At 49.3% G+C, this 19,443-nt stretch overlaps 6 protein-coding genes across 8 annotated transcripts; 1 reads left to right on the top strand and 5 right to left on the bottom strand.

The window, feature by feature from the left end:
* Positions 1 to 1,328: 1,328 nt before the first annotated feature.
* Positions 1,329 to 5,956, bottom strand: FOIG_07104 (uncharacterized protein). Its single transcript, XM_031206477.1, has 2 exons — positions 4,355 to 5,956; positions 1,329 to 4,296 (listed from the first exon to the last, which is right to left on the bottom strand). Exon 2 carries the CDS (start codon positions 1,919 to 1,921, stop codon positions 1,520 to 1,522), a length of 402 nt encoding a protein of 133 aa, XP_031063596.1. The 5' UTR covers positions 1,922 to 4,296; positions 4,355 to 5,956; the 3' UTR covers positions 1,329 to 1,519.
* A 5-nt stretch (positions 5,957 to 5,961) lies between these two features.
* On the bottom strand, positions 5,962 to 6,130 carry FOIG_07105 (uncharacterized protein; the record flags this gene model as incomplete). The annotated part of the gene is made up of 2 exons (XM_031206478.1): positions 5,962 to 5,989; positions 6,051 to 6,130. 2 exons carry the CDS (start codon positions 6,128 to 6,130, stop codon positions 5,962 to 5,964), a joined length of 108 nt encoding a protein of 35 aa, XP_031063597.1.
* Positions 6,131 to 7,369: 1,239 nt separating this feature from the next.
* On the top strand, positions 7,370 to 13,133 carry FOIG_07106 (uncharacterized protein). Of its 3 annotated transcripts, XM_031206479.1 has the most exons (5): positions 7,370 to 9,469; positions 9,519 to 9,628; positions 9,685 to 11,157; positions 11,214 to 11,945; positions 11,995 to 13,133. In XM_031206479.1, the coding sequence occupies exons 1-5, from the start codon at positions 8,699 to 8,701 to the stop codon at positions 12,356 to 12,358; spliced, it is 3,450 nt and encodes a 1,149-aa protein (XP_031063598.1). In that variant the 5' UTR covers positions 7,370 to 8,698; the 3' UTR covers positions 12,359 to 13,133. The 3 variants fall into 3 exon arrangements, with proteins under 3 accessions (XP_031063598.1, XP_031063600.1, XP_031063599.1); XM_031206481.1 differs by having other exon boundaries at positions 7,370 to 9,628; XM_031206480.1 differs by having other exon boundaries at positions 11,214 to 13,133.
* An 875-nt stretch (positions 13,134 to 14,008) lies between these two features.
* FOIG_07107 (uncharacterized protein) lies at positions 14,009 to 14,272 on the bottom strand (the record flags this gene model as incomplete). The annotated part of the gene is made up of 1 exon (XM_031206482.1): positions 14,009 to 14,272. The coding sequence occupies one exon, from the start codon at positions 14,270 to 14,272 to the stop codon at positions 14,009 to 14,011; it is 264 nt and encodes an 87-aa protein (XP_031063601.1).
* Positions 14,273 to 15,054: 782 nt separating this feature from the next.
* On the bottom strand, positions 15,055 to 15,402 carry FOIG_07108 (uncharacterized protein; the record flags this gene model as incomplete). Its single annotated transcript, XM_031206483.1, has 1 exon — positions 15,055 to 15,402. One exon carries the CDS (start codon positions 15,400 to 15,402, stop codon positions 15,055 to 15,057), a length of 348 nt encoding a protein of 115 aa, XP_031063602.1.
* Positions 15,403 to 17,132: 1,730 nt separating this feature from the next.
* FOIG_07109 (uncharacterized protein) lies at positions 17,133 to 18,500 on the bottom strand. The gene is made up of 3 exons (XM_031206484.1): positions 17,915 to 18,500; positions 17,462 to 17,866; positions 17,133 to 17,411 (listed from the first exon to the last, which is right to left on the bottom strand). The coding sequence occupies exons 1-3, from the start codon at positions 18,477 to 18,479 to the stop codon at positions 17,245 to 17,247; spliced, it is 1,137 nt and encodes a 378-aa protein (XP_031063603.1). The 5' UTR covers positions 18,480 to 18,500; the 3' UTR covers positions 17,133 to 17,244.
* Positions 18,501 to 19,443: the final 943 nt, after the last annotated feature.

Raw genomic sequence — 19,443 nt, forward strand, 5'->3', positions numbered from 1 at the left:
TTAAATGGCTGGAAACAAAAGGCGGCCGAAGCAAGGTCGCACACGATCAATCTGGTCCTGCAACCTTGGCCTGGCTACGTCGTCGCGTGGTCTGTGTGGACCGATATGGCATCTCATCTTACTCTGTCTCGTTGTTGAACACGAACACACAGAGAGGCACGCACTGAAGCGTATCGTTGCGAAATCTGCTCATGAAGTATGGACATCAGGATTCAGCTGCGAGCGTCAAACCCCGTGTGTTGATTTGTTTTGGTTGATAAAACGGTCTTGACCTTGGTCCACCGCTCGGACCCTTTTAGGTGGCCTGATATCAATCTCTCATCCCGCGCTATTGCGCCTCTACTGGCATCAGTTTTGCACATGTTGGGCATTATCTCAGGGTCATGTGGTTGCTGATCACAACAACTCGATACATACTGTACTGTACTTCGAACTCCTACATCAATAAGCCCTCACGGCATTTTCAAAACCCCGCTCTGCAACTTTTGTGACTGGTGCCAACAATATACTTTCCCCGCATCGGTGTGTAAATTGTCTCTCGTGACTTGCAGTAACATGGTGCGGATGATGATACATATGCTTGCCAGTTGATCGTGGAGCATGTGAAGTATCAAATAGCCAGAGTGCAGAGTGCAGATGGCGATTAGGATCCGCGTCCCAGTATCAGTCTCCTTCCGTAAGCGTGGCGTCGGTTACCTGGACTGATAGCACCCGTCTATTATAGTGGCATGGTTCGTCTTATTTGACTCTGAGACATGGTTTTGTCCTTATCCAAATATTGATACTTGATTCCAGGTGAGAGTCCCTAGCAAGGAGATACGCTTTCGGATTATGAGTTCCATCTCAACCATGATTTGGAGCTCGGGTTGCATGTTGTCACACGATAAGGAAACATCGTTGGATTGTATAGGAAGCAACTCAGCCCTAGGATTAAAATGATATGCTTGTCATTGGTGACCATCCTGCGTATTGTTTAGGGTAGTGAACCTGTAAACACGTTCCGCAGGTCAGATGTTGGGACCTAGGCAAGGGTATTTCAGCCATTGATGTTTCAGCGCTTGTAGTATGTTGCACCAATTTCTTGTAGACCGTTAATGAATTGCTAGGTATGATCAATGCTACTTAAGAACTGGGATTGCTGTTGCCATACCCAAACAGATGGATCTGAAGGATGATCATAATGGAAGTTCGTCGTCTCACCAGAGGTTTGTTTCGTTTAACTTGTATAGTATAAACGAGCCAAATCACGGAAGTTGGAGCAATGTTGATAACAATTCTATGTACGAACTGGGTTGTGCGGAGTCGGGCTTGATGCCCGGCTGATAACTGGAGGCGTCAATACCAGGACTGTATTCGGGGTAGCTGAACAGAGCTGACAGGTCATAAATAGTCAGTCTTCTAGAACAACGAAGAAAAGACGGTGGAATGCGCCTAATAGCAACTATCACTGGAATAGGTATGGGTTTGCGAACCCTTTGTCGTAGCTATGAAATGTAGGGTAACAACGTAGATTTGAAAACTATGGGGGCATCAGCATCAAGAACACAGCTCGTATTGTAAACAAGCCCCCCAATGTCACCCCCAATAACGATTCAAGTTTGTTTACCTGCCAAGAGGAACAACTGGTGAGTGGTGAGTGGTGAGTGGTGAACACTGGTGAATACCACCACGGCGTAGAGCCATCTTGGGCCTGGCGGCCGAGCAAGGAAGGCGATGACATGCTGAAGCGACGGCTTCTGCTGTCACCGACGACATGGACACGGCACCTGCAATGTCTCAGCCTCCAGCGGCTTGAATGGGTCTCGATTCGATTCAAGAATTGGCCGCCCCCTGCTTTGCTGAGTTTCAAGCAAGGGCAGGAAAGCTCCAAGAAGGTTTCAGGGCAACCAAGAATAACACATAGAAATAAGCGAGGTGTCATTAAGTTGTGGGAGGATCATCTGTATCTGCATGTTACTCTGCTGTATGAATGAATGAGCTTCACGAAACGGCTAGCTTATTCTGACCGGCGTAAGGGAGAGTGAGAGGAGAAGTGCTAAATAAGCATACGAATAGTGTGGCGCGTGGCTCGTCAGAAGAAGGATTTGCCCCTTTGGGGATACTTTTAGATCCAATGCGATTGGAGGTCACAATCTTGCACTTATTTTGTTCTAGCGCTGCTCCATCACCGCGAGCATCTACGATGCCTTCAAATGAAGATGGCCAGTCCACTAAGATCATACTATGTACTTAGGTAGCGTACGGAAAGTGAAGAAGCCGATTCCGCGTCCGCACCGGCCCGCAGGCGGCTCCGAGCCTCTTAACCTTTCAAGTTGTGAATTGTGTCTGACCTCCGGGTCACTTGGGGACGCCGACGAGCCGTGACTGACTCGTTGCCGTGGTTTTTTTTTGCTTTTTCTTCCAGTCGTTTACTCCCCCCTGTTGCTGCCGAGTCGGTGACGGCTATGAGAGGTCAGCTTGACCCAGTTCCATGTTGTCGGTGCCCGTCGTGGTTTGTCGGTGTGTGGTGGCTTGTCTTCGTCTACTTTCGCCAATGGTACCGTACCGTACCGCCTCTCAAACCTTACAGTAAGGTAGTGAGTGTCCTACAGTAGAGACGTCACTGATTTAGACCTACTGACTAACATTCATGTCCGCTCAGCAGTGTAAGCACTGCAACGCACTCATACGGTTACCCATGTCTGGCGCGACCCCCCTGCATCGCTTCACTGCCTTCGCATACACATGACGTCGCATTCAGCGACGCCAACGTTCCCAGACGAACCCCAAGGGAGTTATTAATCCATTAGCGTCGTCCCGGCGATCTGGAAAGCTCTGAAGAGAGGTCGTCTCCCACCGTTTTCAACCAGGGTTTGACACCTGAGCTCGCCAACGACTGGGTTGATGGCAAATTGCCAGCAACCTTGGTAGCCAGTAATAATTGTGACATGTAGTTTAGGTATTTCGCTGCTCTGTGGACTATCACTCTGATTATTGACACGCCTCTGACGTCGCCCGAGCTTTGAGCAATTGATCTTGAGATCCGTGCTACAAAAGTAGCACAGTCAAGAAGATAAATCCTTAGACCAATAGTTTGGCCGGGACATGAAGTTAATTTACTCGAGAAGCAGGGCTGGACCAACTGGCGATTCCAAGCGGATAACATGCCGAAGACAGGCAGAAAAGCCGGTGTGACATTTCAACTGAGGGATCGTAACGCACAGTGGCATTAAAGAAAACTATTCCGTCGAGTCGAACTGGGCACACACCCTTCTCCATGTTGGCCACAATTGGACTCGGAAGCATGGAGACGGGAGTGCTCCCTGGACATGTATGTCTTTTCTGGCTCGATATCGAATTTGTGTCTTGTTTGACGAGAGGCAAATGTTGGGCATGAATGCCCACCTAGCGCAGATACAACCAGCCGTGTCCGACGGGCTCACTGACGAAAGTACCATGAATGCTAGCAGGCGACGTTACAGTAAGGGCTTTGTATCCAGGGGTATCAATCCCAGGTGCGGTGCCATGCAAGGTACAGGTAGAGATACTTGGCTGTGGGATGATTCTCTCCAGATGTACATACATGCGATCCCCTCGGCCGATTTGACAGCCAAGTCGAGGCTATTACGGAGCAAGCGGTCTTGAATCGTTCGGCGAGTCAGATTCAGCGCGCCTTTGAGTCGGCGGTAATATCTGTTCATCGACAATATCCTCCCTGGATTAACCCGTGTACAGTCAGGGATGTCCCAAAAGAAACACCCAAAAACTTAGCGATAGATGTAGCCTCATGCACCTCATATGCAGGACACTACGGACACTGCTCTTACCGACAGACTAATTGCCCTTTCCAGTAGTCTCGGGCAACGGGCGAAGTGTCCATTAGTTAACTATATGCATCCGTCCCCAGTTGCTGATGGGGTCTTGGTGGAGGGAGATAAGGCCATTCGATGTTCCAGAAGCTTTTTCTCTGGCCAGGGGGACGGATGGTCCTCGAATAAGTGACAGTAACCATGTGAACATGCCCCGGGTCCCTGCTTTTCCAACCACATGGATAAATACCTTAATCATGATACTCGGGGACGATTGAAAGAACATTAGGGTAAGATAACGCATGGTCACGTATATGTATGATGCCACGGAGAAAGTCAATTTTAGGTGCATCGTGCTCCATGTGTATAAATCTACCTGTGACGATAGATGGGTCCACTGGCCGAGGAAGAGATTCACCGTATCCATCCATAGGTGAAGGGAACAAGAAGCGGTGACGACCGTTGCTTCATCGTGACCAAGTATTCATGCGTGGTGAGGAGCGTCAATCTTGTTAGTTGCGCATTAGCCGGCGACCTAGGTCTTCCCAAGCCCATCATTATCTCACTTTGTCGGTCAGCACGAGAGCATAGAAGCTGAGGATTGTGCTTCGACTTCCATTCGCGGCTTGGCTTTCGAAGCAAGAACTGGAATAAAGTGGCAGACCGGTAATTGAAAATTTTGGTCGGGTTAACGCTCGCTCGCTGTGAGACAGTCAAAGCGTGGCTTGGCCCAAAATGAATGAAGGAGCTTCTGGATTGTCACTAGAGTGGCTTCACATCTGTCTGATTTCATCGACGCTTAAGGTATCCAGTGTCATCGCCTGGGTGCATTCTAATTTAATAATGAACGTTAGCTGTTAGCGAATCTCATTAAGAGATGTAAGAACCGCTGGAAGGCCCGGGCTGTATTGAGCGGAGTCTGTATCTAATAAATCGTGTCCAATATTGGAAGGAGTCGTAGAAGAAGTAGAATAAAAAGACCCTGGTCAATCCAAATTGTCGCGCCTGGGCCGTGCCTGCGTCTGTCCTTCGGAGTTCCATCAAATCTCGCCAAGAATACAGCGTCATATGAGACACGTTGTGGAGATTCGCATTATACTACATTATTTCAACTGAGGATTCTGCTTATCGGCACTTGAGGGGGATCATCAGGGTTGTGTGAACATATGGCAGTGCTTAACGTCCTGCTGAAGATCGTCATCATGACACAGCTTGTGACAGTGAAGGCCCAAGTGTTCCTTTGAAGCACGAACTCAAAACGTACAGCATCGTGAATGGACTGTTGGTCGACCGTCTGGAGTGAAATTCCGACTCATAGAGCTAGTGACCATAAGGAAACCCTGTCATATTAAAACGAAGAGTACTGCGTAGTAGAAACAGGACCTGCACAACTGGACAGTCCGCTTGGATATCATGACTCTTCTTTTATTGAGTCAGATGTGTGTCTGCTAGCACCTATAACAGCTCGGACCCGAAGGCTAAGTTGGTACGAAGTACGGATACAGTGTTCTGTATTCTAGACTGGTGACAGACAGATGATCGACAAGGACTTTCCATGGGTAGCGACTAGCACAAGCTGTAACGTGCGGCTGTTGATGCAGTCGGTAATTATTGGCTACTCTGTACCCCAGAAGTGATCCGTCCATTTTTGCTTCTTGCTAATCAATCACGTTCACTAATAAGTCGCCCGTCGGGTTTTTGTTTACAAAAGGAGACTGGAGTCAAATTTATACTGAAACTCTCACAATTATTCTTTTTTTTGATATATGACAATCGACGATCTTGTTTGTTGCAACCTGCCGGCAGGTGACTGAACGATAGGTGATTTGATTGCTAAGTCGATAGTTCCTCATGACCTGGTTTGTTTGTCAAATAAAGTCCGACAGAGGAACGAAATGACGTTTCTGGCAGGTTTGGACAAGATGCTAACATGAGAGGCGGCTGGGAAAGCATTGGACAAGAAGTGGCCTCTGCTTAAAACGAGGATAACTGCATCAACTTCGTGTTGATAATGATGATGATAATAGCAACGTAATATTCATGGATGGAAATAATTACCCTGTTAATAACCAGAGGTTGGCTTGCGACTTGACCCTGCCGACCTCACTTGGGGCGGAAACTGTCCGTCTACGAGAAGTTACCGCATGTTTACAAGAAGAAGCAACTCCAATCATTAGTCGTCATATCGATACTTGCTTCCGCTACAGGAGTCACCTGCAACCTTTCACGTGGCCGAGAAACTGCTCCGCAGGAGGTACGTACCTTGCAAGGAAGAGGGCCAGGGGATCACTGTTCAATGGCTGAACTGCGCTGGGCTGGGCTGCTGGTGAGTTTCGTTGCATTGCGCTGCCGCTGCTGTGATCAATGATTGTGCATAGGTCCCGTCATGGTGATCATTGTCCGTGCTGTACATACATGTTCCTTCGCTTCATTGATGCAGCAATCCCGAGCTTTGGGCATTGAGGGAATTCTCTCTCTTAAAGGTAGTAGGTAGGTACTGAAGCAATTTACCAGAGCGCAATTATTTACAGCTACAGAGATCTGAGACTTGTCGGGCTTGAATGTACCGAGAATACGGATAGACTAGGTAAGGTACGCAGGAAATTTCAAAGATCTTCAAGGGTCTTGGTGGTACTGTACTGTAAGGTACTTGAGGGACTTTGACCCCTCAAAGTACCTTACAGTACCTTATCCTCTATACGTCCACAGTCCATCATGCGTTCACTTATGCTCGCTTCTACTTACTTACACGGCATGTCCGGGCATTGCTGGTTAGCATTGGCGTTGGGTATCAAGATTTCCGTTATCTTTCACCTCTTCTAACGGCCCGTGATGTGTGGGCAAGGACCGGCAAAACCTTCTTCTCCATGATCTGCAGCTGGTCGGGAATGACCAGGAGCTCCAACAGTAGTGCCTTGAGCTTACTTTATCCGTCTAATGCTCGCTCGACGTTTCACTGAACTCTAGTACCGAGAATGGAATTCCAGTAACCGAGATTCAACCAGGAATGGATGGGACTCTGAACCCAAACTCTGACGTACTGAGAGTACTGTAACATCAGCCACTTTTGTGCATTGCTGGCGAGTCGTTGCATCTTGAGTCGAGTGCACTGTCACTGTGACTGAATCGAGTTGGAGTTACGTACAAGACGATTTGCCCTCAATGCCTCTGGAGCCTACAGTCAGCTGTATGATTTTCCCAAGCTAAAGTATCCACTGTAGTTTCAGAAAAAAAATCTCTTTGCGAGAATCAGTCTAGTGGACACTGCGTAGAGCAAATCCGTCGTGCGCTACTAGACGTGTTGGGCTCCACGCCGCGGCCACGAGGCCTCCACTGTAACTCAACTCAAGCGCACCACCACAATCTCGTTCACCTCCACCCAGCCATCATCTCCCGTCTGAAGCTTGTACCTTTTGGGCGGTCCGTCCCATGGCCAGATACTTACCTAAGGTCCTGAATTTTTTTTACTTCTCACTTTGTCCGCTACTCGTGAGCATCCATTACAGTACGGCGCAGGTACCGTATCAGCAAAGTTGCGGTGTTGAGTTGTTCGCCTACCGCGCTTCTTTGCTTTTACTGGCACATACTATTGTTCTTGCCATTACGTGCTTCTGCTTGATCTGCTCTCACATCATCCATATTTTGCGACTGCAACACCTCCGCCCGCTTTGTTGACCATATGCGGTAGTCTCCAACCGGCGGACTCGTACTTCAATATTCGCTCAGCTAAAGAAAAAGGGTCCTTTTAGCAGAGGAGAGAGGGCCTGTCTAGCAGCCAGGACAACATAAGAAACCAAACCAAACCAACCCAACCCCAAGCCCGAACCAAGCCAGCGGGTAGCGACCGACGTCAGTCTTTTCTCTGTAGCACCCAGCAACGCAAAACTCGCGGTTCCAGGTACTGGTACAGTGACTTCCATCTTGCTGGAAAATCTGCTCTGCTTTCTAGGTAGTCTTCTAGGTGCAGGGGTGGGAAAAAAACGGGCAGCAGGGGTCCGCCAAAGAAAAAAGAAGAGTCTTCGCCGACATCATCCCCCCCAGTCACAGCCAAGCATCAAGGTTCCTTAACCCCCTGGCCTTGTTTAGCCTCCTCCGACTGTCAACTCGGCAGGGTCGGTTCGTCAATTGGCTCCAAAACTGCCTGCACCTGGCCCGCCCACCCCCGGCAGACCGTCTTTTGTGCCTTGAGGATTGAGGCTGTCGGTCCCAGAATTGCGCTCGACTTGGAGTCGACATCATACCTGCCCAAGAATCGATCCGTTCGCTCGCCAAATTTGCGCCTTTCTTCCCTCAATCTCCAGCTCTCAGTCTCGAGCGCGTCCCTTTTTTTCGCCATCCCAACCATCCGATCCCATCCTTCGAAAGTCCTTTCGCTACCGCCGTTGTGTCTGTGCCCCCCACCGTTGTCCATCTCCCAGGTACCGAGCGAGAACTTGTCGAATCTCCATCTCGTCTCTGCCCAACTGCTGATCCTACCGTACCGCGTCACTGGGGCTCAGGCTGGCTACTCGGCATCCCATCTCTTTCTCTACCTGCCTACCTACTACCTCTCTCCAAACTTCACTTTTCACCTCTAGGTACGGTACATACAGTACAGTACTTCGTACACGTACATGTAATTGTACCCAGTCGTTTCAGACACACCCACCCCATGCCGTCCTGGTCTCTCAACCTCTACCTCTATTGCTGAAGGGCCCAATTATCATCCGCCCCTCCAGCTTCCAAAGCAGCTGGAAGCTTCACCTCACTCCCCGGGCCGTCTTTTGTTTCGCTTCTGCCATTATCCTATACCATTCTACTATTGTATTGTACCTATCCATGGCCACCGCCTCTACGTGGTCCTTGCTTTTCTCTTCGCCTTGTTCCTGATTATGTGTGCAAGTACTACCATACATATATAGTACTCAAGCATGGATCCAGCACCTCCAGATAGTAAACGTCCACGCCTCTCTTCGTGGCCAGTCGGCACGCCTCAACAAGGAGTATCACTACCACATCCTCACGCTCATCAACTTCCACCGCCGCCTCCGCCTCCGCCTCCGCCCGGCGCTCTACATCATCCTCCTCATCCTCCTCCGAGCCCGTATCAACATTACCCTCCCCGACCCATCGAGCATTCCTCAGCTCCGCCGACGCCTTCTCACGCTGCGCCTGCGCAACCGCTTCACGACACCGATCGTCGCCATCATGAACCAGAGCCCTATCCTCCTGTTCAAGACTACCACCGACAGCAACAGCAGCATCAACATCCACCACAGCAGCACCCACATCCACCTCCGTCGCCGGCGCATCCAGCGCATCACCCATACCCGCCTTACGGTCCAAGAGATCCTCCCATAAAACGGGACCCAGCCGAGGATCAACGCCGACCCAACTCGACGGGCCATGCGCCCGAAGGGATGTCGTCAACACCACATCTTCCGCCGACCTCACTGCCACCACCACCGCCTCCTGGCGCATACCCGGATAACCCACCGCGACACATGAATTACGAAGGCGCGCCTTCTATGCCCCCGACACCGGGTGGCTACCGTGCGCCCAGCTTCCCGCCGCCTACTCCCGTGCCCCATCAGACGCCCTATGAGCAACATGGAGGTTATCCTTCAACCCCTCACGAACCATTCTATAGTGTTTATTCGTCATCCGTCCCAGCTAAGAAGAAGAACACGAGAGCTTCCCAGGTACGGGCCTTTTGTGATTTGGAAGCGCGCAAGTTCTAATTGGATATAGGCGTGTGATAGCTGCCGGCAGCTGAAGGCTAAGTGCGACGAGACGAAGCCATGTAAAACCTGCAAGGAAAAGGGCGTGGAATGCAAATACCGTGACCCGGTGCCCAAGGCGTAGGTTTTGAGAGATTCACATTGACTTGGTAGCAAAAACTAAGAATTGTTGACAGGACGGATAAAGCTCAAGCCGACATTCTAGAGGGCCTCGGCTCTGTTCAGACGTCGCTTAACTCGATCATGACACACCTGGGGCGATTTGACCAGAGATTGATTAAGATGGAATCCCTCTTGCCCAAGCATATTGCGACATCAACTCTCAAGACGGAATCTTCAGTGGAGGACGAGTACAAGCGTGCGCCAGCATCGCCTTACGTTGCCAATGGCGCTTCTGTGGACCCGTACTATAATGACGCCCATCGCGATCACCCGTCCTCAGAGCCTATGCCATTGCGTATGATGGCCGAGGACGAGATGGAGGTAGAGCCAGGCCCACCCGTCCCCCCTGGCGAGCCCGCGATTCCCATCAATCATACGACATTGGCAGGCCTGCTCTTGGAATGGCCTTCCATTCGGGAGCTTACAAAACATCACGTTGAGCGCGAAGGGGTTCGATACATTAGCGAATATCCCATCAGCCAAGAACAGAACAGAGGCGTTCTGATAGTGTATGGTCGAGGTGAAGACTCCCACCCTTCACGACATGTTAGAGAACCAACCGACCATGGCAACTTGGATATGGCCGACGATTCATCCGATATGGCATCTCCTTCGCCCGCGGCTGATTGGGGCCAGCTCGGTGGACTGAGCCCTCCGGACCAAGTGGAATACAAGGGAGGTGTTTTGGTTGATGGCAATCCTGATTTCTCTGAGCCGAAAGTGTGGGCGTACGTGGAAAGTTTTAAGGAAAACATTCTCAACATGCACCCCATCATTCAACCAAAGCTGTTGGACTACTGGGTTAGGCACTTTCTGGATAACCTTCCTGCATCACAGCCGCGTTCAGCAAAGCCACAAACATCGAAGCCCACCTTCGCCGTTGGAGGAGGCTCACAGACACCAGAAGCTGCAGGCTCAAAGAGGAAACGATCGCCAGGACCAGATGGCTCCGAGCCACCCACCCCGGCGCCACAACGTATCGGTCGACCAGATCGGTCCATCCATACCGCTCTAGTTCTCACGGTTCTGGCTTTGGGTAAAGTTTGCCTTCACCGCGATAACGTGCCGGATGTCGTCCATCCTACAGAGCCTCTTCCCCATGGAAGCCCTGCCCTTCGCAATGGAGCCATTCCGCCATCGCCCAATCAAGGCTCCCCCCCAGGGTACTCATCTCATTCCCATTCATCAGGTTTGCCATCACCTAAAGAGCAAGACCGGAACATTCATAGTCGTCGATCCTCTATCCATGGCACAGGTGCTTTCCGCTCTGGCTACAGTCTGAAGAAGAACTATGAGGTAATTCCTGGCCTGGAGTACTTTGCATATGCTACGGATATCCTTGGCAACCACACCGGCGCGTACAACAACATGAAAAATGTGTACGCTAACATCTTTGCCGGGCTGTATCATGGCCAGCTGGGCAGACCAATGGAGAGTTTTGCTTTCATCCACAGGGCCAGCCACAAGCTCCAAGTCATCATGAGACCGTAAGTGTTGTGAGTATTAGTAGAACACAGATCAGGAGTGGCTGACAATATTGCAGGAGCTTGGACAAAATGCGACGAATCAAGCGCAACAGCGAGTTCATCCAGGAAACCAAGTATAACCAACTTGCTCTCACGTTCTGGACTTGTCTGCAGCTCGAGAGTGACCTCATTGCAGAGATGCAACTTCCCCCATCAGGACTGCTCTCATATGAAGATGACATGCCGCACCCTAACATGAGTCTCTTGGAAGGTTTCAACCAGCGCATCTTGGACAGCTACCCAGGTCAACTATACTTGCGTACCCACCTCAACAGCATCCACCGAATGTTTTACGCCCCTGAAGATCCGGCCAAACCTGGCAAAGACAAGTTCCGCAATGTCGGCGTCGTGTCTGATGCTGTCTCGGGTATGCATTGGGTTGCCCCTAGCTTTGCATTCAGAGAGGATGATCCCCCCGCAGATGATATTCTGGCAGCAAGACTGCGGGCAAAGTACTGGGGAGCTCAGGTGATCACTTATCGCCCATTCATCCGACAGATTCTGCAGTTCTCGCACTCAATCAAGAATCATGCATCGAGCCCCAACTTTCCCAGCGTCAGCTCCGAATTTCGACAGGACATCACAGCACCTGTTATTCATCCCAAGGCTAGAACACATGGCGATATCGATCCTCAAGTCGTTGAGTTGGCTAAGAAGGGTATCAAAGCGCTCATTGAAAGCACCCGTGCTTTCCACGGTCTGGGAGATAGGAGGCCGATCATCACCAATATTTTCGGCACAGCTCACGCGTAAGTCTTTCATCTTCAACTGATGCGCCTCAAACTAACCACGCTCTAGGCAATGGGGCAACCTGTTGATTCTGTCAGCTGCATTCCGTGACCCAATCCTTCACACCTATGTAGATGAGGAACTACTCCGAACACTGTTCCACAAGACGATCCAGTTTTTGCGACAGTCGGCAACGGCAACGAGTGCACTTCGAACTGACATGCACATCCTTGAAGGCCTACAGAGAGATCTTTTCAGCTACGATCCGAGGACCAACTCGAGCTTCTCGAGCGGCACAAGCGCACCTGGCTACCATACTCCAAGACCTGTTCCCATGGCCGCGCCGCCTCAGATGCCCCATCAGATGGGCGATCAAGGACATCCACGATCTATGCCCCATCATTTACAGATGAACTCATCACACGGGCAGTGATAGAGTCGACGATATTTGCCGCCGTGATTGGGAGACCTATATTGATGACTTTCATTATCATGACATGGCGTTTGGGGACTGATTCATACGCGCCATAAGAGACCACGAAGGAGTGCCATTGTTTTGGCAGGTAGTTATTAGACGCTCAGTCAAACGAAATGGGCTCGACGGATAGAGCGACTATCCCCCCAGGTGCATGGATTGCGCCTTTTCGATGGCGACTGAGAAGAAACATGGGTGCATCGCCATGTCAAGCACAGGTGTTTTGGATCTGTTCTAACTTATCCAACGCCCTCTCTCAACTCGCTTCAGTGCACTGTATCACCAGCAGCGTACAACAAAAGAATACCTCTTTGGGGTGCAAACCCCAATCTCGAACACAAATCCTGTTGTATATACGTCGACGGATGTTTATTGGTTTGGCCGGTCATTTATTGATTTCCGCTTATAGAGAGGCTTACCTGTCGTTTGTGTTTTTGGTCATTACAAGATCTGCATTGCATGGCTGTTTTATATGGCAAATGATTTTTCTATTATTGTTTTTGAACATCACGGATCTCAATTTTCCTTGTTTTACATGGAGGGATTTGGAGGAGATACCACTCACGGTTGTTGAGCATACTGTAGTACATATTGGATCAAAAGGAAAGGAGGAAAACACGTGCATGCTCACAATCGTTTTGTTTTTTTCTGGATGTTTAGAAGCATAGCCTCCCAAAAGGGAGTTGAATTATATACAAAATCTATACAATATTATGAAGTTCTTAATCTTTACTGGGTGCAACACATGGTCCTCTTCAACAAGAAGCGTTGAGCGACTTTGAAGACCAATGACGCCATTGAGGCCCTCGTACTTTAATCCTTGTTCCTCTCCTGCATCCCATTCATTACGTGCAGCATCTCGATACAACAAACAAATCGCCTGCTCCTGATTGCACACGAGAGATGCGTGGGGGAGGCACTGTTTCTGTACGTAAGGTAGGTATGTCAGGTACGTACCAGGGTCTACGTTAGGTCTAGTAGGTAGTTTAGTTGAACACCCCCCGCCAAAAGAAAAGTCTTCTAGAAGGTCAGGGCGTTCTGTTTCGGTGATTCCGTGCACGTTTCTAGAACATCTAAAATGCGAGGGGAAAAAGGGGGAGGGGCAGATTCACCGCGAAGGCGGAAAAGGATGACAGTTTGACTCAGTTGAACTCAGTGAATCGATACATTTCTCAGCACCATCTGAGTTTTTGTGTCTCAAACGAGTCATTCCAGGTTTCAACTTCTGGATAGTGCAGGGATCGTGGCTTTTGCCATAGAAGAAAAAAAAGCAATTATTCTTACATGTCATATAGATTTACTGTAGGGGGGTTCAAAACACGAGGAAACATGAGGGGGGGTAAGCATTGGCTAGGAGCCTCAAGAGGGCCACACTACTTAGGAAAGTCTTGATACATGGATCGGTGAGCCCACTCCATAGGCCATGTCTAGGCGGTCAACCATAACTCACACCGAGGGTGAAGGTCCCGAGACTAAAGGGAATTGAGCAACTTTCACTGAATTCGTACTGGTACAAGTATCGATAGAATGACTGGGATTGCTACATTGCAGTGGGCTATGTGTGCTTTATGGAACGCCACATGTGAATAACGTGCTTCTATCATCGGATCAAAATGAACGTGCCGTTGACACTCCAATCTCGTAGAACTTGGCCCCAAATTCCACCTCCAATAACTTGAATGCCTTCAAGACCAGTATCAACCAATCCTTCTTGTTCAAGCCCAACTGTTGAGCCTCAAGTGTGTTAGCTGTATATGACCTGAGGCCCTCTGACTCCGACGGTTCTTCGCTGTCGTCATCCCAGCTATCAGCGACCTTGATCTTGCTCTTGCTCTTGACTGCGATTTTGACGATGTTCTCGAGTGTTTCCATGGGTTTCTGTGCTCAATACCGCCAGAAGATACCTCTGGAACATCGACATCATTGTCCTTTTCTTCGGGATTGTCCAAGTCGAGATCGTCTTTTGCACCGATGATCCTCTAAAGACTGGTCACAGTGGTCTTGAGTGTTAGCCAAAAGTCCTTGGGATGCAACCAGACGTCACCTTGCTTGATGCTGTAGTCGCGTACTAGTACTTTCCAACTGCCATGCTTACAAGAGTCAAAGAGAATGTGTCTAACAGCCTGCTCACACTCAAAGCGGTCGTAATGGAAAACAAGTGCTGGTAAATCATTGTGTGCGTGAAGCTCACAAGCTAGAGGGAATAGTTGCACAATGTGTCAGTCTAAAGCCCTTGCAAGTTGGCTTATACTCTGATCAATGTCGAGGCTTTACCGAAGGTCTGTGAAGGAAGAACTTTTGCATCTGTCAGTACCTTGGCGATACCCTGACCGGCGTTGGCGATGTTGGGCGCACAGTTAGGCGACCTGGAGATTTCACAAAGGTATTTCTAAATCGATGATATAAAGTATGGTCCTAGACATGTTAGCGACAGAATTATTTCAAGGAAGCATCATAACTGACCTTCATCTGAGTCCCTGCAATTTTGCTTCCTCACTTGACCCCGTAGTCTCATCATAGGGACAACTGAACCTCTGGCCTAACTGCCGCATGGCACCTCGCAGATCTATCAGACTGAAAATCCAGGGCTTGGTGGTAACCGTCGAGGAGGCTCTTGGCATTCTCGAATTTACCGTACTTCCGTTGCTAAGGGCTCAGATATCCTTCAGATTGGTCTGGGTTTTTTTGGTCGCTAAGCTTCTGGGCTTAACCGGGCCAGACACGCCAGGCTTTTTGCTTTGTAACGAGAGTTGACGACGATGGTTTCGCGCTTGAAACTTTTGCCAACCGAATTGGTACGGTTGGCAGCAAATGAAACAACATCCTCCATACGCGACTGTATTTGTTTCTGTCGACGCTTCTAAAGCCAAGAAGGGACTTGTTCGCGGCCTTTGAAGTTGGTGACAGATTTGAAGGTGTGCCAATGGTTCAAATCTTCGAAAAGCAAGTTCCGCAACAGGGCCAATTATCTCTTGTGCTTCTTTGATCTTGACATCCTTCATGAAATTGTCCAAGTTCGGGTGACTAGATGGGAGCGCAGTCAAGTCGTTGAAGTCTTTTGATGGTTGCAGTTTAAGAAAAGGCTGCCCTACATCAAGGCTCAGTCCTTTGGCCGTTTCCACATGTAGAATACGCCCATGCTGAAGGATTCCAGGAGAGACCTCGCATCATCTCTGGTTGATTTGAGAAAAAGGAAGAAGATTCGTCCGTCAACAAAATCGAAAAAAGCCATATCCTTGTTGCTCTTTCGATTCGGATGATATTTCTAACTCTTCTTGGGTTGTTGTGCAGAATATATGAGGGAAATCGCGATCCTGGGTCTCGAAGAGTCCATCCTTGATACCAGTATGTGTCTGAACCTGGTTTTGGAGTGAGTAAGTGCGAAGAGTGGCAACTTGCAACAGTAGTGCTTCAACACGGTTCAAGTCAACCTCAGCAACTATGTATCCTGGACAACAATTGTCGACATAGGCAAGACAAAAGGCCACAGAATGCTTCTCCCTGAAGGGTAAACTCACCTTATCGGAGGCCTGGGATACCTGGCGAGCACCATCATCTGCCAGTTTGTTTCGGCCTGCAGTTCAAGCAATCTTTGCGGTAGTCAACGTTGATGCCAGGCTAACTGGCTGAACAGGCTCGGATTTGAACCTCGGATCCTTCTGGGACTCCTCAGGCGGTGAGTATCCAGCGATGATAAAGAGAGAGAATGCGAAAGACTTCGTGGGTGCGCACTGGATAAAAGGCTGGTGACAGCCGTTCACAGTGATGAAAAAAGAAAATCCGAACGTCGACCCTCACGAAGAGGGCCCCCCCAAAGGAGGGTGCAACACGACGAACGGCGAGGAAACTCTCATACGTTGCGCCCGAACGTATGCCCCTTCCCGCCAGAAACTAATTATCGTGACAGGGCATCCCTAGGCGTGATGGGCGCGCCTAGGGTGCTGTGTTGCTTTACGAAGTCATTCAGCATTGTGAATCTCTCGTCCACCGCGACTACTCAGGTTTGTTCAGTCAGACAAAAGAGCTGCAAGATGAGAGGAACAACGTCAATCTGTAGATTACTCACCAGGTTCTCTTAATAGCGGCCCAAAAAGGGCTTCCGAGGGGTGAAGTCCCCCGGGCGCAAGGCTCGGGGTGATGAGGCGGTCAGATGAGGAAGCGAGGAAGAAAAGGAAGAAGAAGAAAAAGAAGGGGCAAAAAAAAAAAAAAAAAAGATGGGAGAGATAGAAAGGGTAAACAAAAAAAAAAAATAAACAAATAAACAGACAGTTGCCTAAAATCAAAAGTTGGCGCCAGGCAACCAACATCATGACAGCTGCTGCCACTGACAGAAAATATTAGATATTAGTAGATGGCCCCGAGGAGGTTAGTTACTAGGCTAAGTAGTGAATGCTACTCATGCTCTCACATCAGTCTACGAGGTGACTAATGTAAAAGGGCGAACTCTGAGATAATATAAGTCAGTTACGACTAATATGTGAGTGCCGTGTGGCTCCAGAACAAGGATAAAAAGCTCTGTAGAAAACTTCAGTCTCCTTGCAGTGACAACAACCCCGCGTCAAGTCGGGTATGTTTTGGAGTTGACCGCCAGCGCTGATCTGGTTGTCTCGAACTGAATATTGCCTTCACAGGCAGAAAATACACACTACGATCGTTATGAACCCACAGTGAGTGCAATTGGTCTAGGTTCAACGACGATTTTGCTGGATCCCACTTGCTTTAGGTAAAGACATGTGTCTTGATCGGCTCTGGAAACTTGATTCACAGGAATCTGCTGTGATATAATAACATAAGGTTGATGTCCATCAAGTCCCGTTGAGATCTTCCCATATTCAAAACTTAATTTAGCAAGTCTCGGAGAAGTTATCAGCCCTGCAAGAAGTGCCATCAGGGCCACTAGATAGCTTAGAGGGTTCACTGCCGTCAGAGTTACCCTCGAAAAGGTCGCAGTTCTTGCCTGAGTCCTGGCAAGCGTTGGAGACGGTGCAAGTGTCGCCATAATTAGTATTGACTAAGAAATTGTTAGTCACAAGCTCGACTGATGTCTCCGATGTGACTTACTACCGCAGAGAACACCGCCGTTGACAGCAGCGACGTTGTCAATAACAACATTCCGGGGACCGCCATTATCCTTGCAGTTACCGCAAGATCGCACAAGCTTGCCATAGTCTTCAACATAAAAGTCGGAGATTTCGACAGTGCCACGACCGTTAAACTGAACAACCTTATCGGCGGCGTGGAAAGCACCTCCTCCACGGATAGTGGAGGTGCCAGACTTTTGCTTTAGGGTGATGGCATCTTCACAAACGTCTTCAAACCAGACGTTTTCAAGAGTGCAGGTTCCCTTACAGTGGACGCCTTCAGCTTGGCCAGGCCCAATAATAACATTGCGGAGAGTAGCACCATCCTCGAGAATGAACATGGCATCAGCCTCGCCAGTCTCCACCTGATCCTGGCATACGGCCGCTGAATGATGTTAGTGAGATGGGCCGTAGTTGAGAAGACCAAACTCACGGGAACGATCATAGTATGTCATTTTGCCATCGAATTCACCAGAAACAGGGATGGCGGTAGCAGCAGCACTGGCACCGCTGGATGCGGGGATAGTTCGTGTGATACCTCCAGCTCCTGAGCCAGATCCAGAGCCGGCATCAGGAGTAGCGACAGGAGCTTCAGTTGGATTAGCTACGGGGCCATCGATGGCAGTCTCAACAGGCTTCTTGCTGGACTCGTCAGCCTCCTCCGCTGGAGCTGAGACAATAGGGGGAAGAGAAGCATTCTCGTCGTTCTCACCACCGTTTTGATTGCCGCTACCGCTTCCAGGAGCTTCAGGGAACTCGGGGAACCCGAAGCTGGGAAGATTAACATCAGACTTTTCGACAGCAGCAGCCTTAGGAGAGGGACCAGCCTTGGCATCGGGAATACACTGGCTGTACCACTTGCTGGCTTCGACGCATGTGGAACCGGAGGGACATGTGGTGTCTCCGGTGTAAGCACCACCACCACACTGGCTGTAGAACTGTAGAGCGGCAAAGGCAGAGCCAAAATTGGCAATGGTGAGAAGCGCAGCTTTTCGCATGTTGGAAATGATTAAACGAGTGATCACTTAAACGAGAATAAAGTGGAAAATGTTAAAGAATGTGGGTTTGCGGGCCTGCCCAGGACTGCCAAAGATGAAAGAAAGTAGCAAAGAATATCCTGCTGGGCTAGATGTTGTTCGTCCAGGTCTGGCTCCCTATAAAGGATTTCTGTCATGCAATGATACCGTCCCAGACCTCCAGCCGCAGGCCAGTCAATCCTGGGAACGGAGCTAATGACAGACAAGCCGCTGCCAGTTTGTCACTGAAACCTTGACAAGGGGAAGCTTATTCAGGATAGGCACTTCTCGCCATTTGCAGTCAAGGCTTAGCCTAAGCTTATTCGAAGGGTCTGATAGCCGAGTTGGTTGGATTGGCGGACTTTTCCAAGTTTGACGGCTGTGATTGACATCCTGGTTGATTTGAAACAGACAGAACAAAGAAAGCAGGCCATCTGTTCTGTTATGGAAAAGCCATAGAAGCCAGATAAGAGCCAAGTGTAGATTGTTTCATTCGAAACAGGGAGTGTGAAGCGGCATCCAGCGATCTCGGGTAAGGGAAGTTTTGCGGTGGCGTTCACGACTAGAAGTTAAATAGCCGATATTTGTTTAAGATTTCCATTGTCATGAGAAGTAGCAAGGCCAAATTGATTCTTGTTCTTGGGGGTAGGTCAAGATATGCCTTGGTGCTAATGACTAGGGTATTTGCTAACCACCAATGAAGGCTGAGTATCAGACAAGGAACTTGTTTGGTTTGGGGTTCTTGGTCCGAAAAGGCAAGGGCCTATCGAAATTATATCCATGGAGCTACAGCTTGAAACGCACAGAGTTTGAGAGGCCCTGAAGAGGCAAAGAAACTCACCAGAAGCACCAATTAATGCCAGGATGAATCAGTAGATGGCCCGAACAATTCTATATTTCTCTGGTTTATTGTGCTGGTAGTATCCGGAATACTGTCCAAACTCTA

This window comes from Fusarium odoratissimum (assembly GCF_000260195.1).
Source record: "Fusarium odoratissimum NRRL 54006 unplaced genomic scaffold supercont1.10, whole genome shotgun sequence".
Classification (NCBI taxonomy): Eukaryota; Fungi; Ascomycota; class Sordariomycetes; order Hypocreales; family Nectriaceae; genus Fusarium; species Fusarium odoratissimum.

Coding starts and splice junctions, on each gene's coding strand:
- FOIG_07104 (XM_031206477.1), bottom strand. CDS start 1,921: ATGACACCTCGCTTATTTCTATGTGTTATTCTTGGTTGCCCTGAAACC.
- FOIG_07106 (XM_031206479.1), top strand. CDS start 8,699: ATGGATCCAGCACCTCCAGATAGTAAACGTCCACGCCTCTCTTCGTGG. Junction 9,470..9,518: donor AGAACACGAGAGCTTCCCAG/GTACGGGCCTTT, acceptor AATTGGATATAG/GCGTGTGATAGCTGCCGGCA. Junction 11,158..11,213: donor CTCCAAGTCATCATGAGACC/GTAAGTGTTGTG, acceptor ACAATATTGCAG/GAGCTTGGACAAAATGCGAC.
- FOIG_07109 (XM_031206484.1), bottom strand. CDS start 18,479: ATGCGAAAAGCTGCGCTTCTCACCATTGCCAATTTTGGCTCTGCCTTT. Junction 17,867..17,914: donor GACATACTATGATCGTTCCC/GTGAGTTTGGTC, acceptor AACATCATTCAG/CGGCCGTATGCCAGGATCAG. Junction 17,412..17,461: donor CGGCGGTGTTCTCTGCGGTA/GTAAGTCACATC, acceptor ACAATTTCTTAG/TCAATACTAATTATGGCGAC.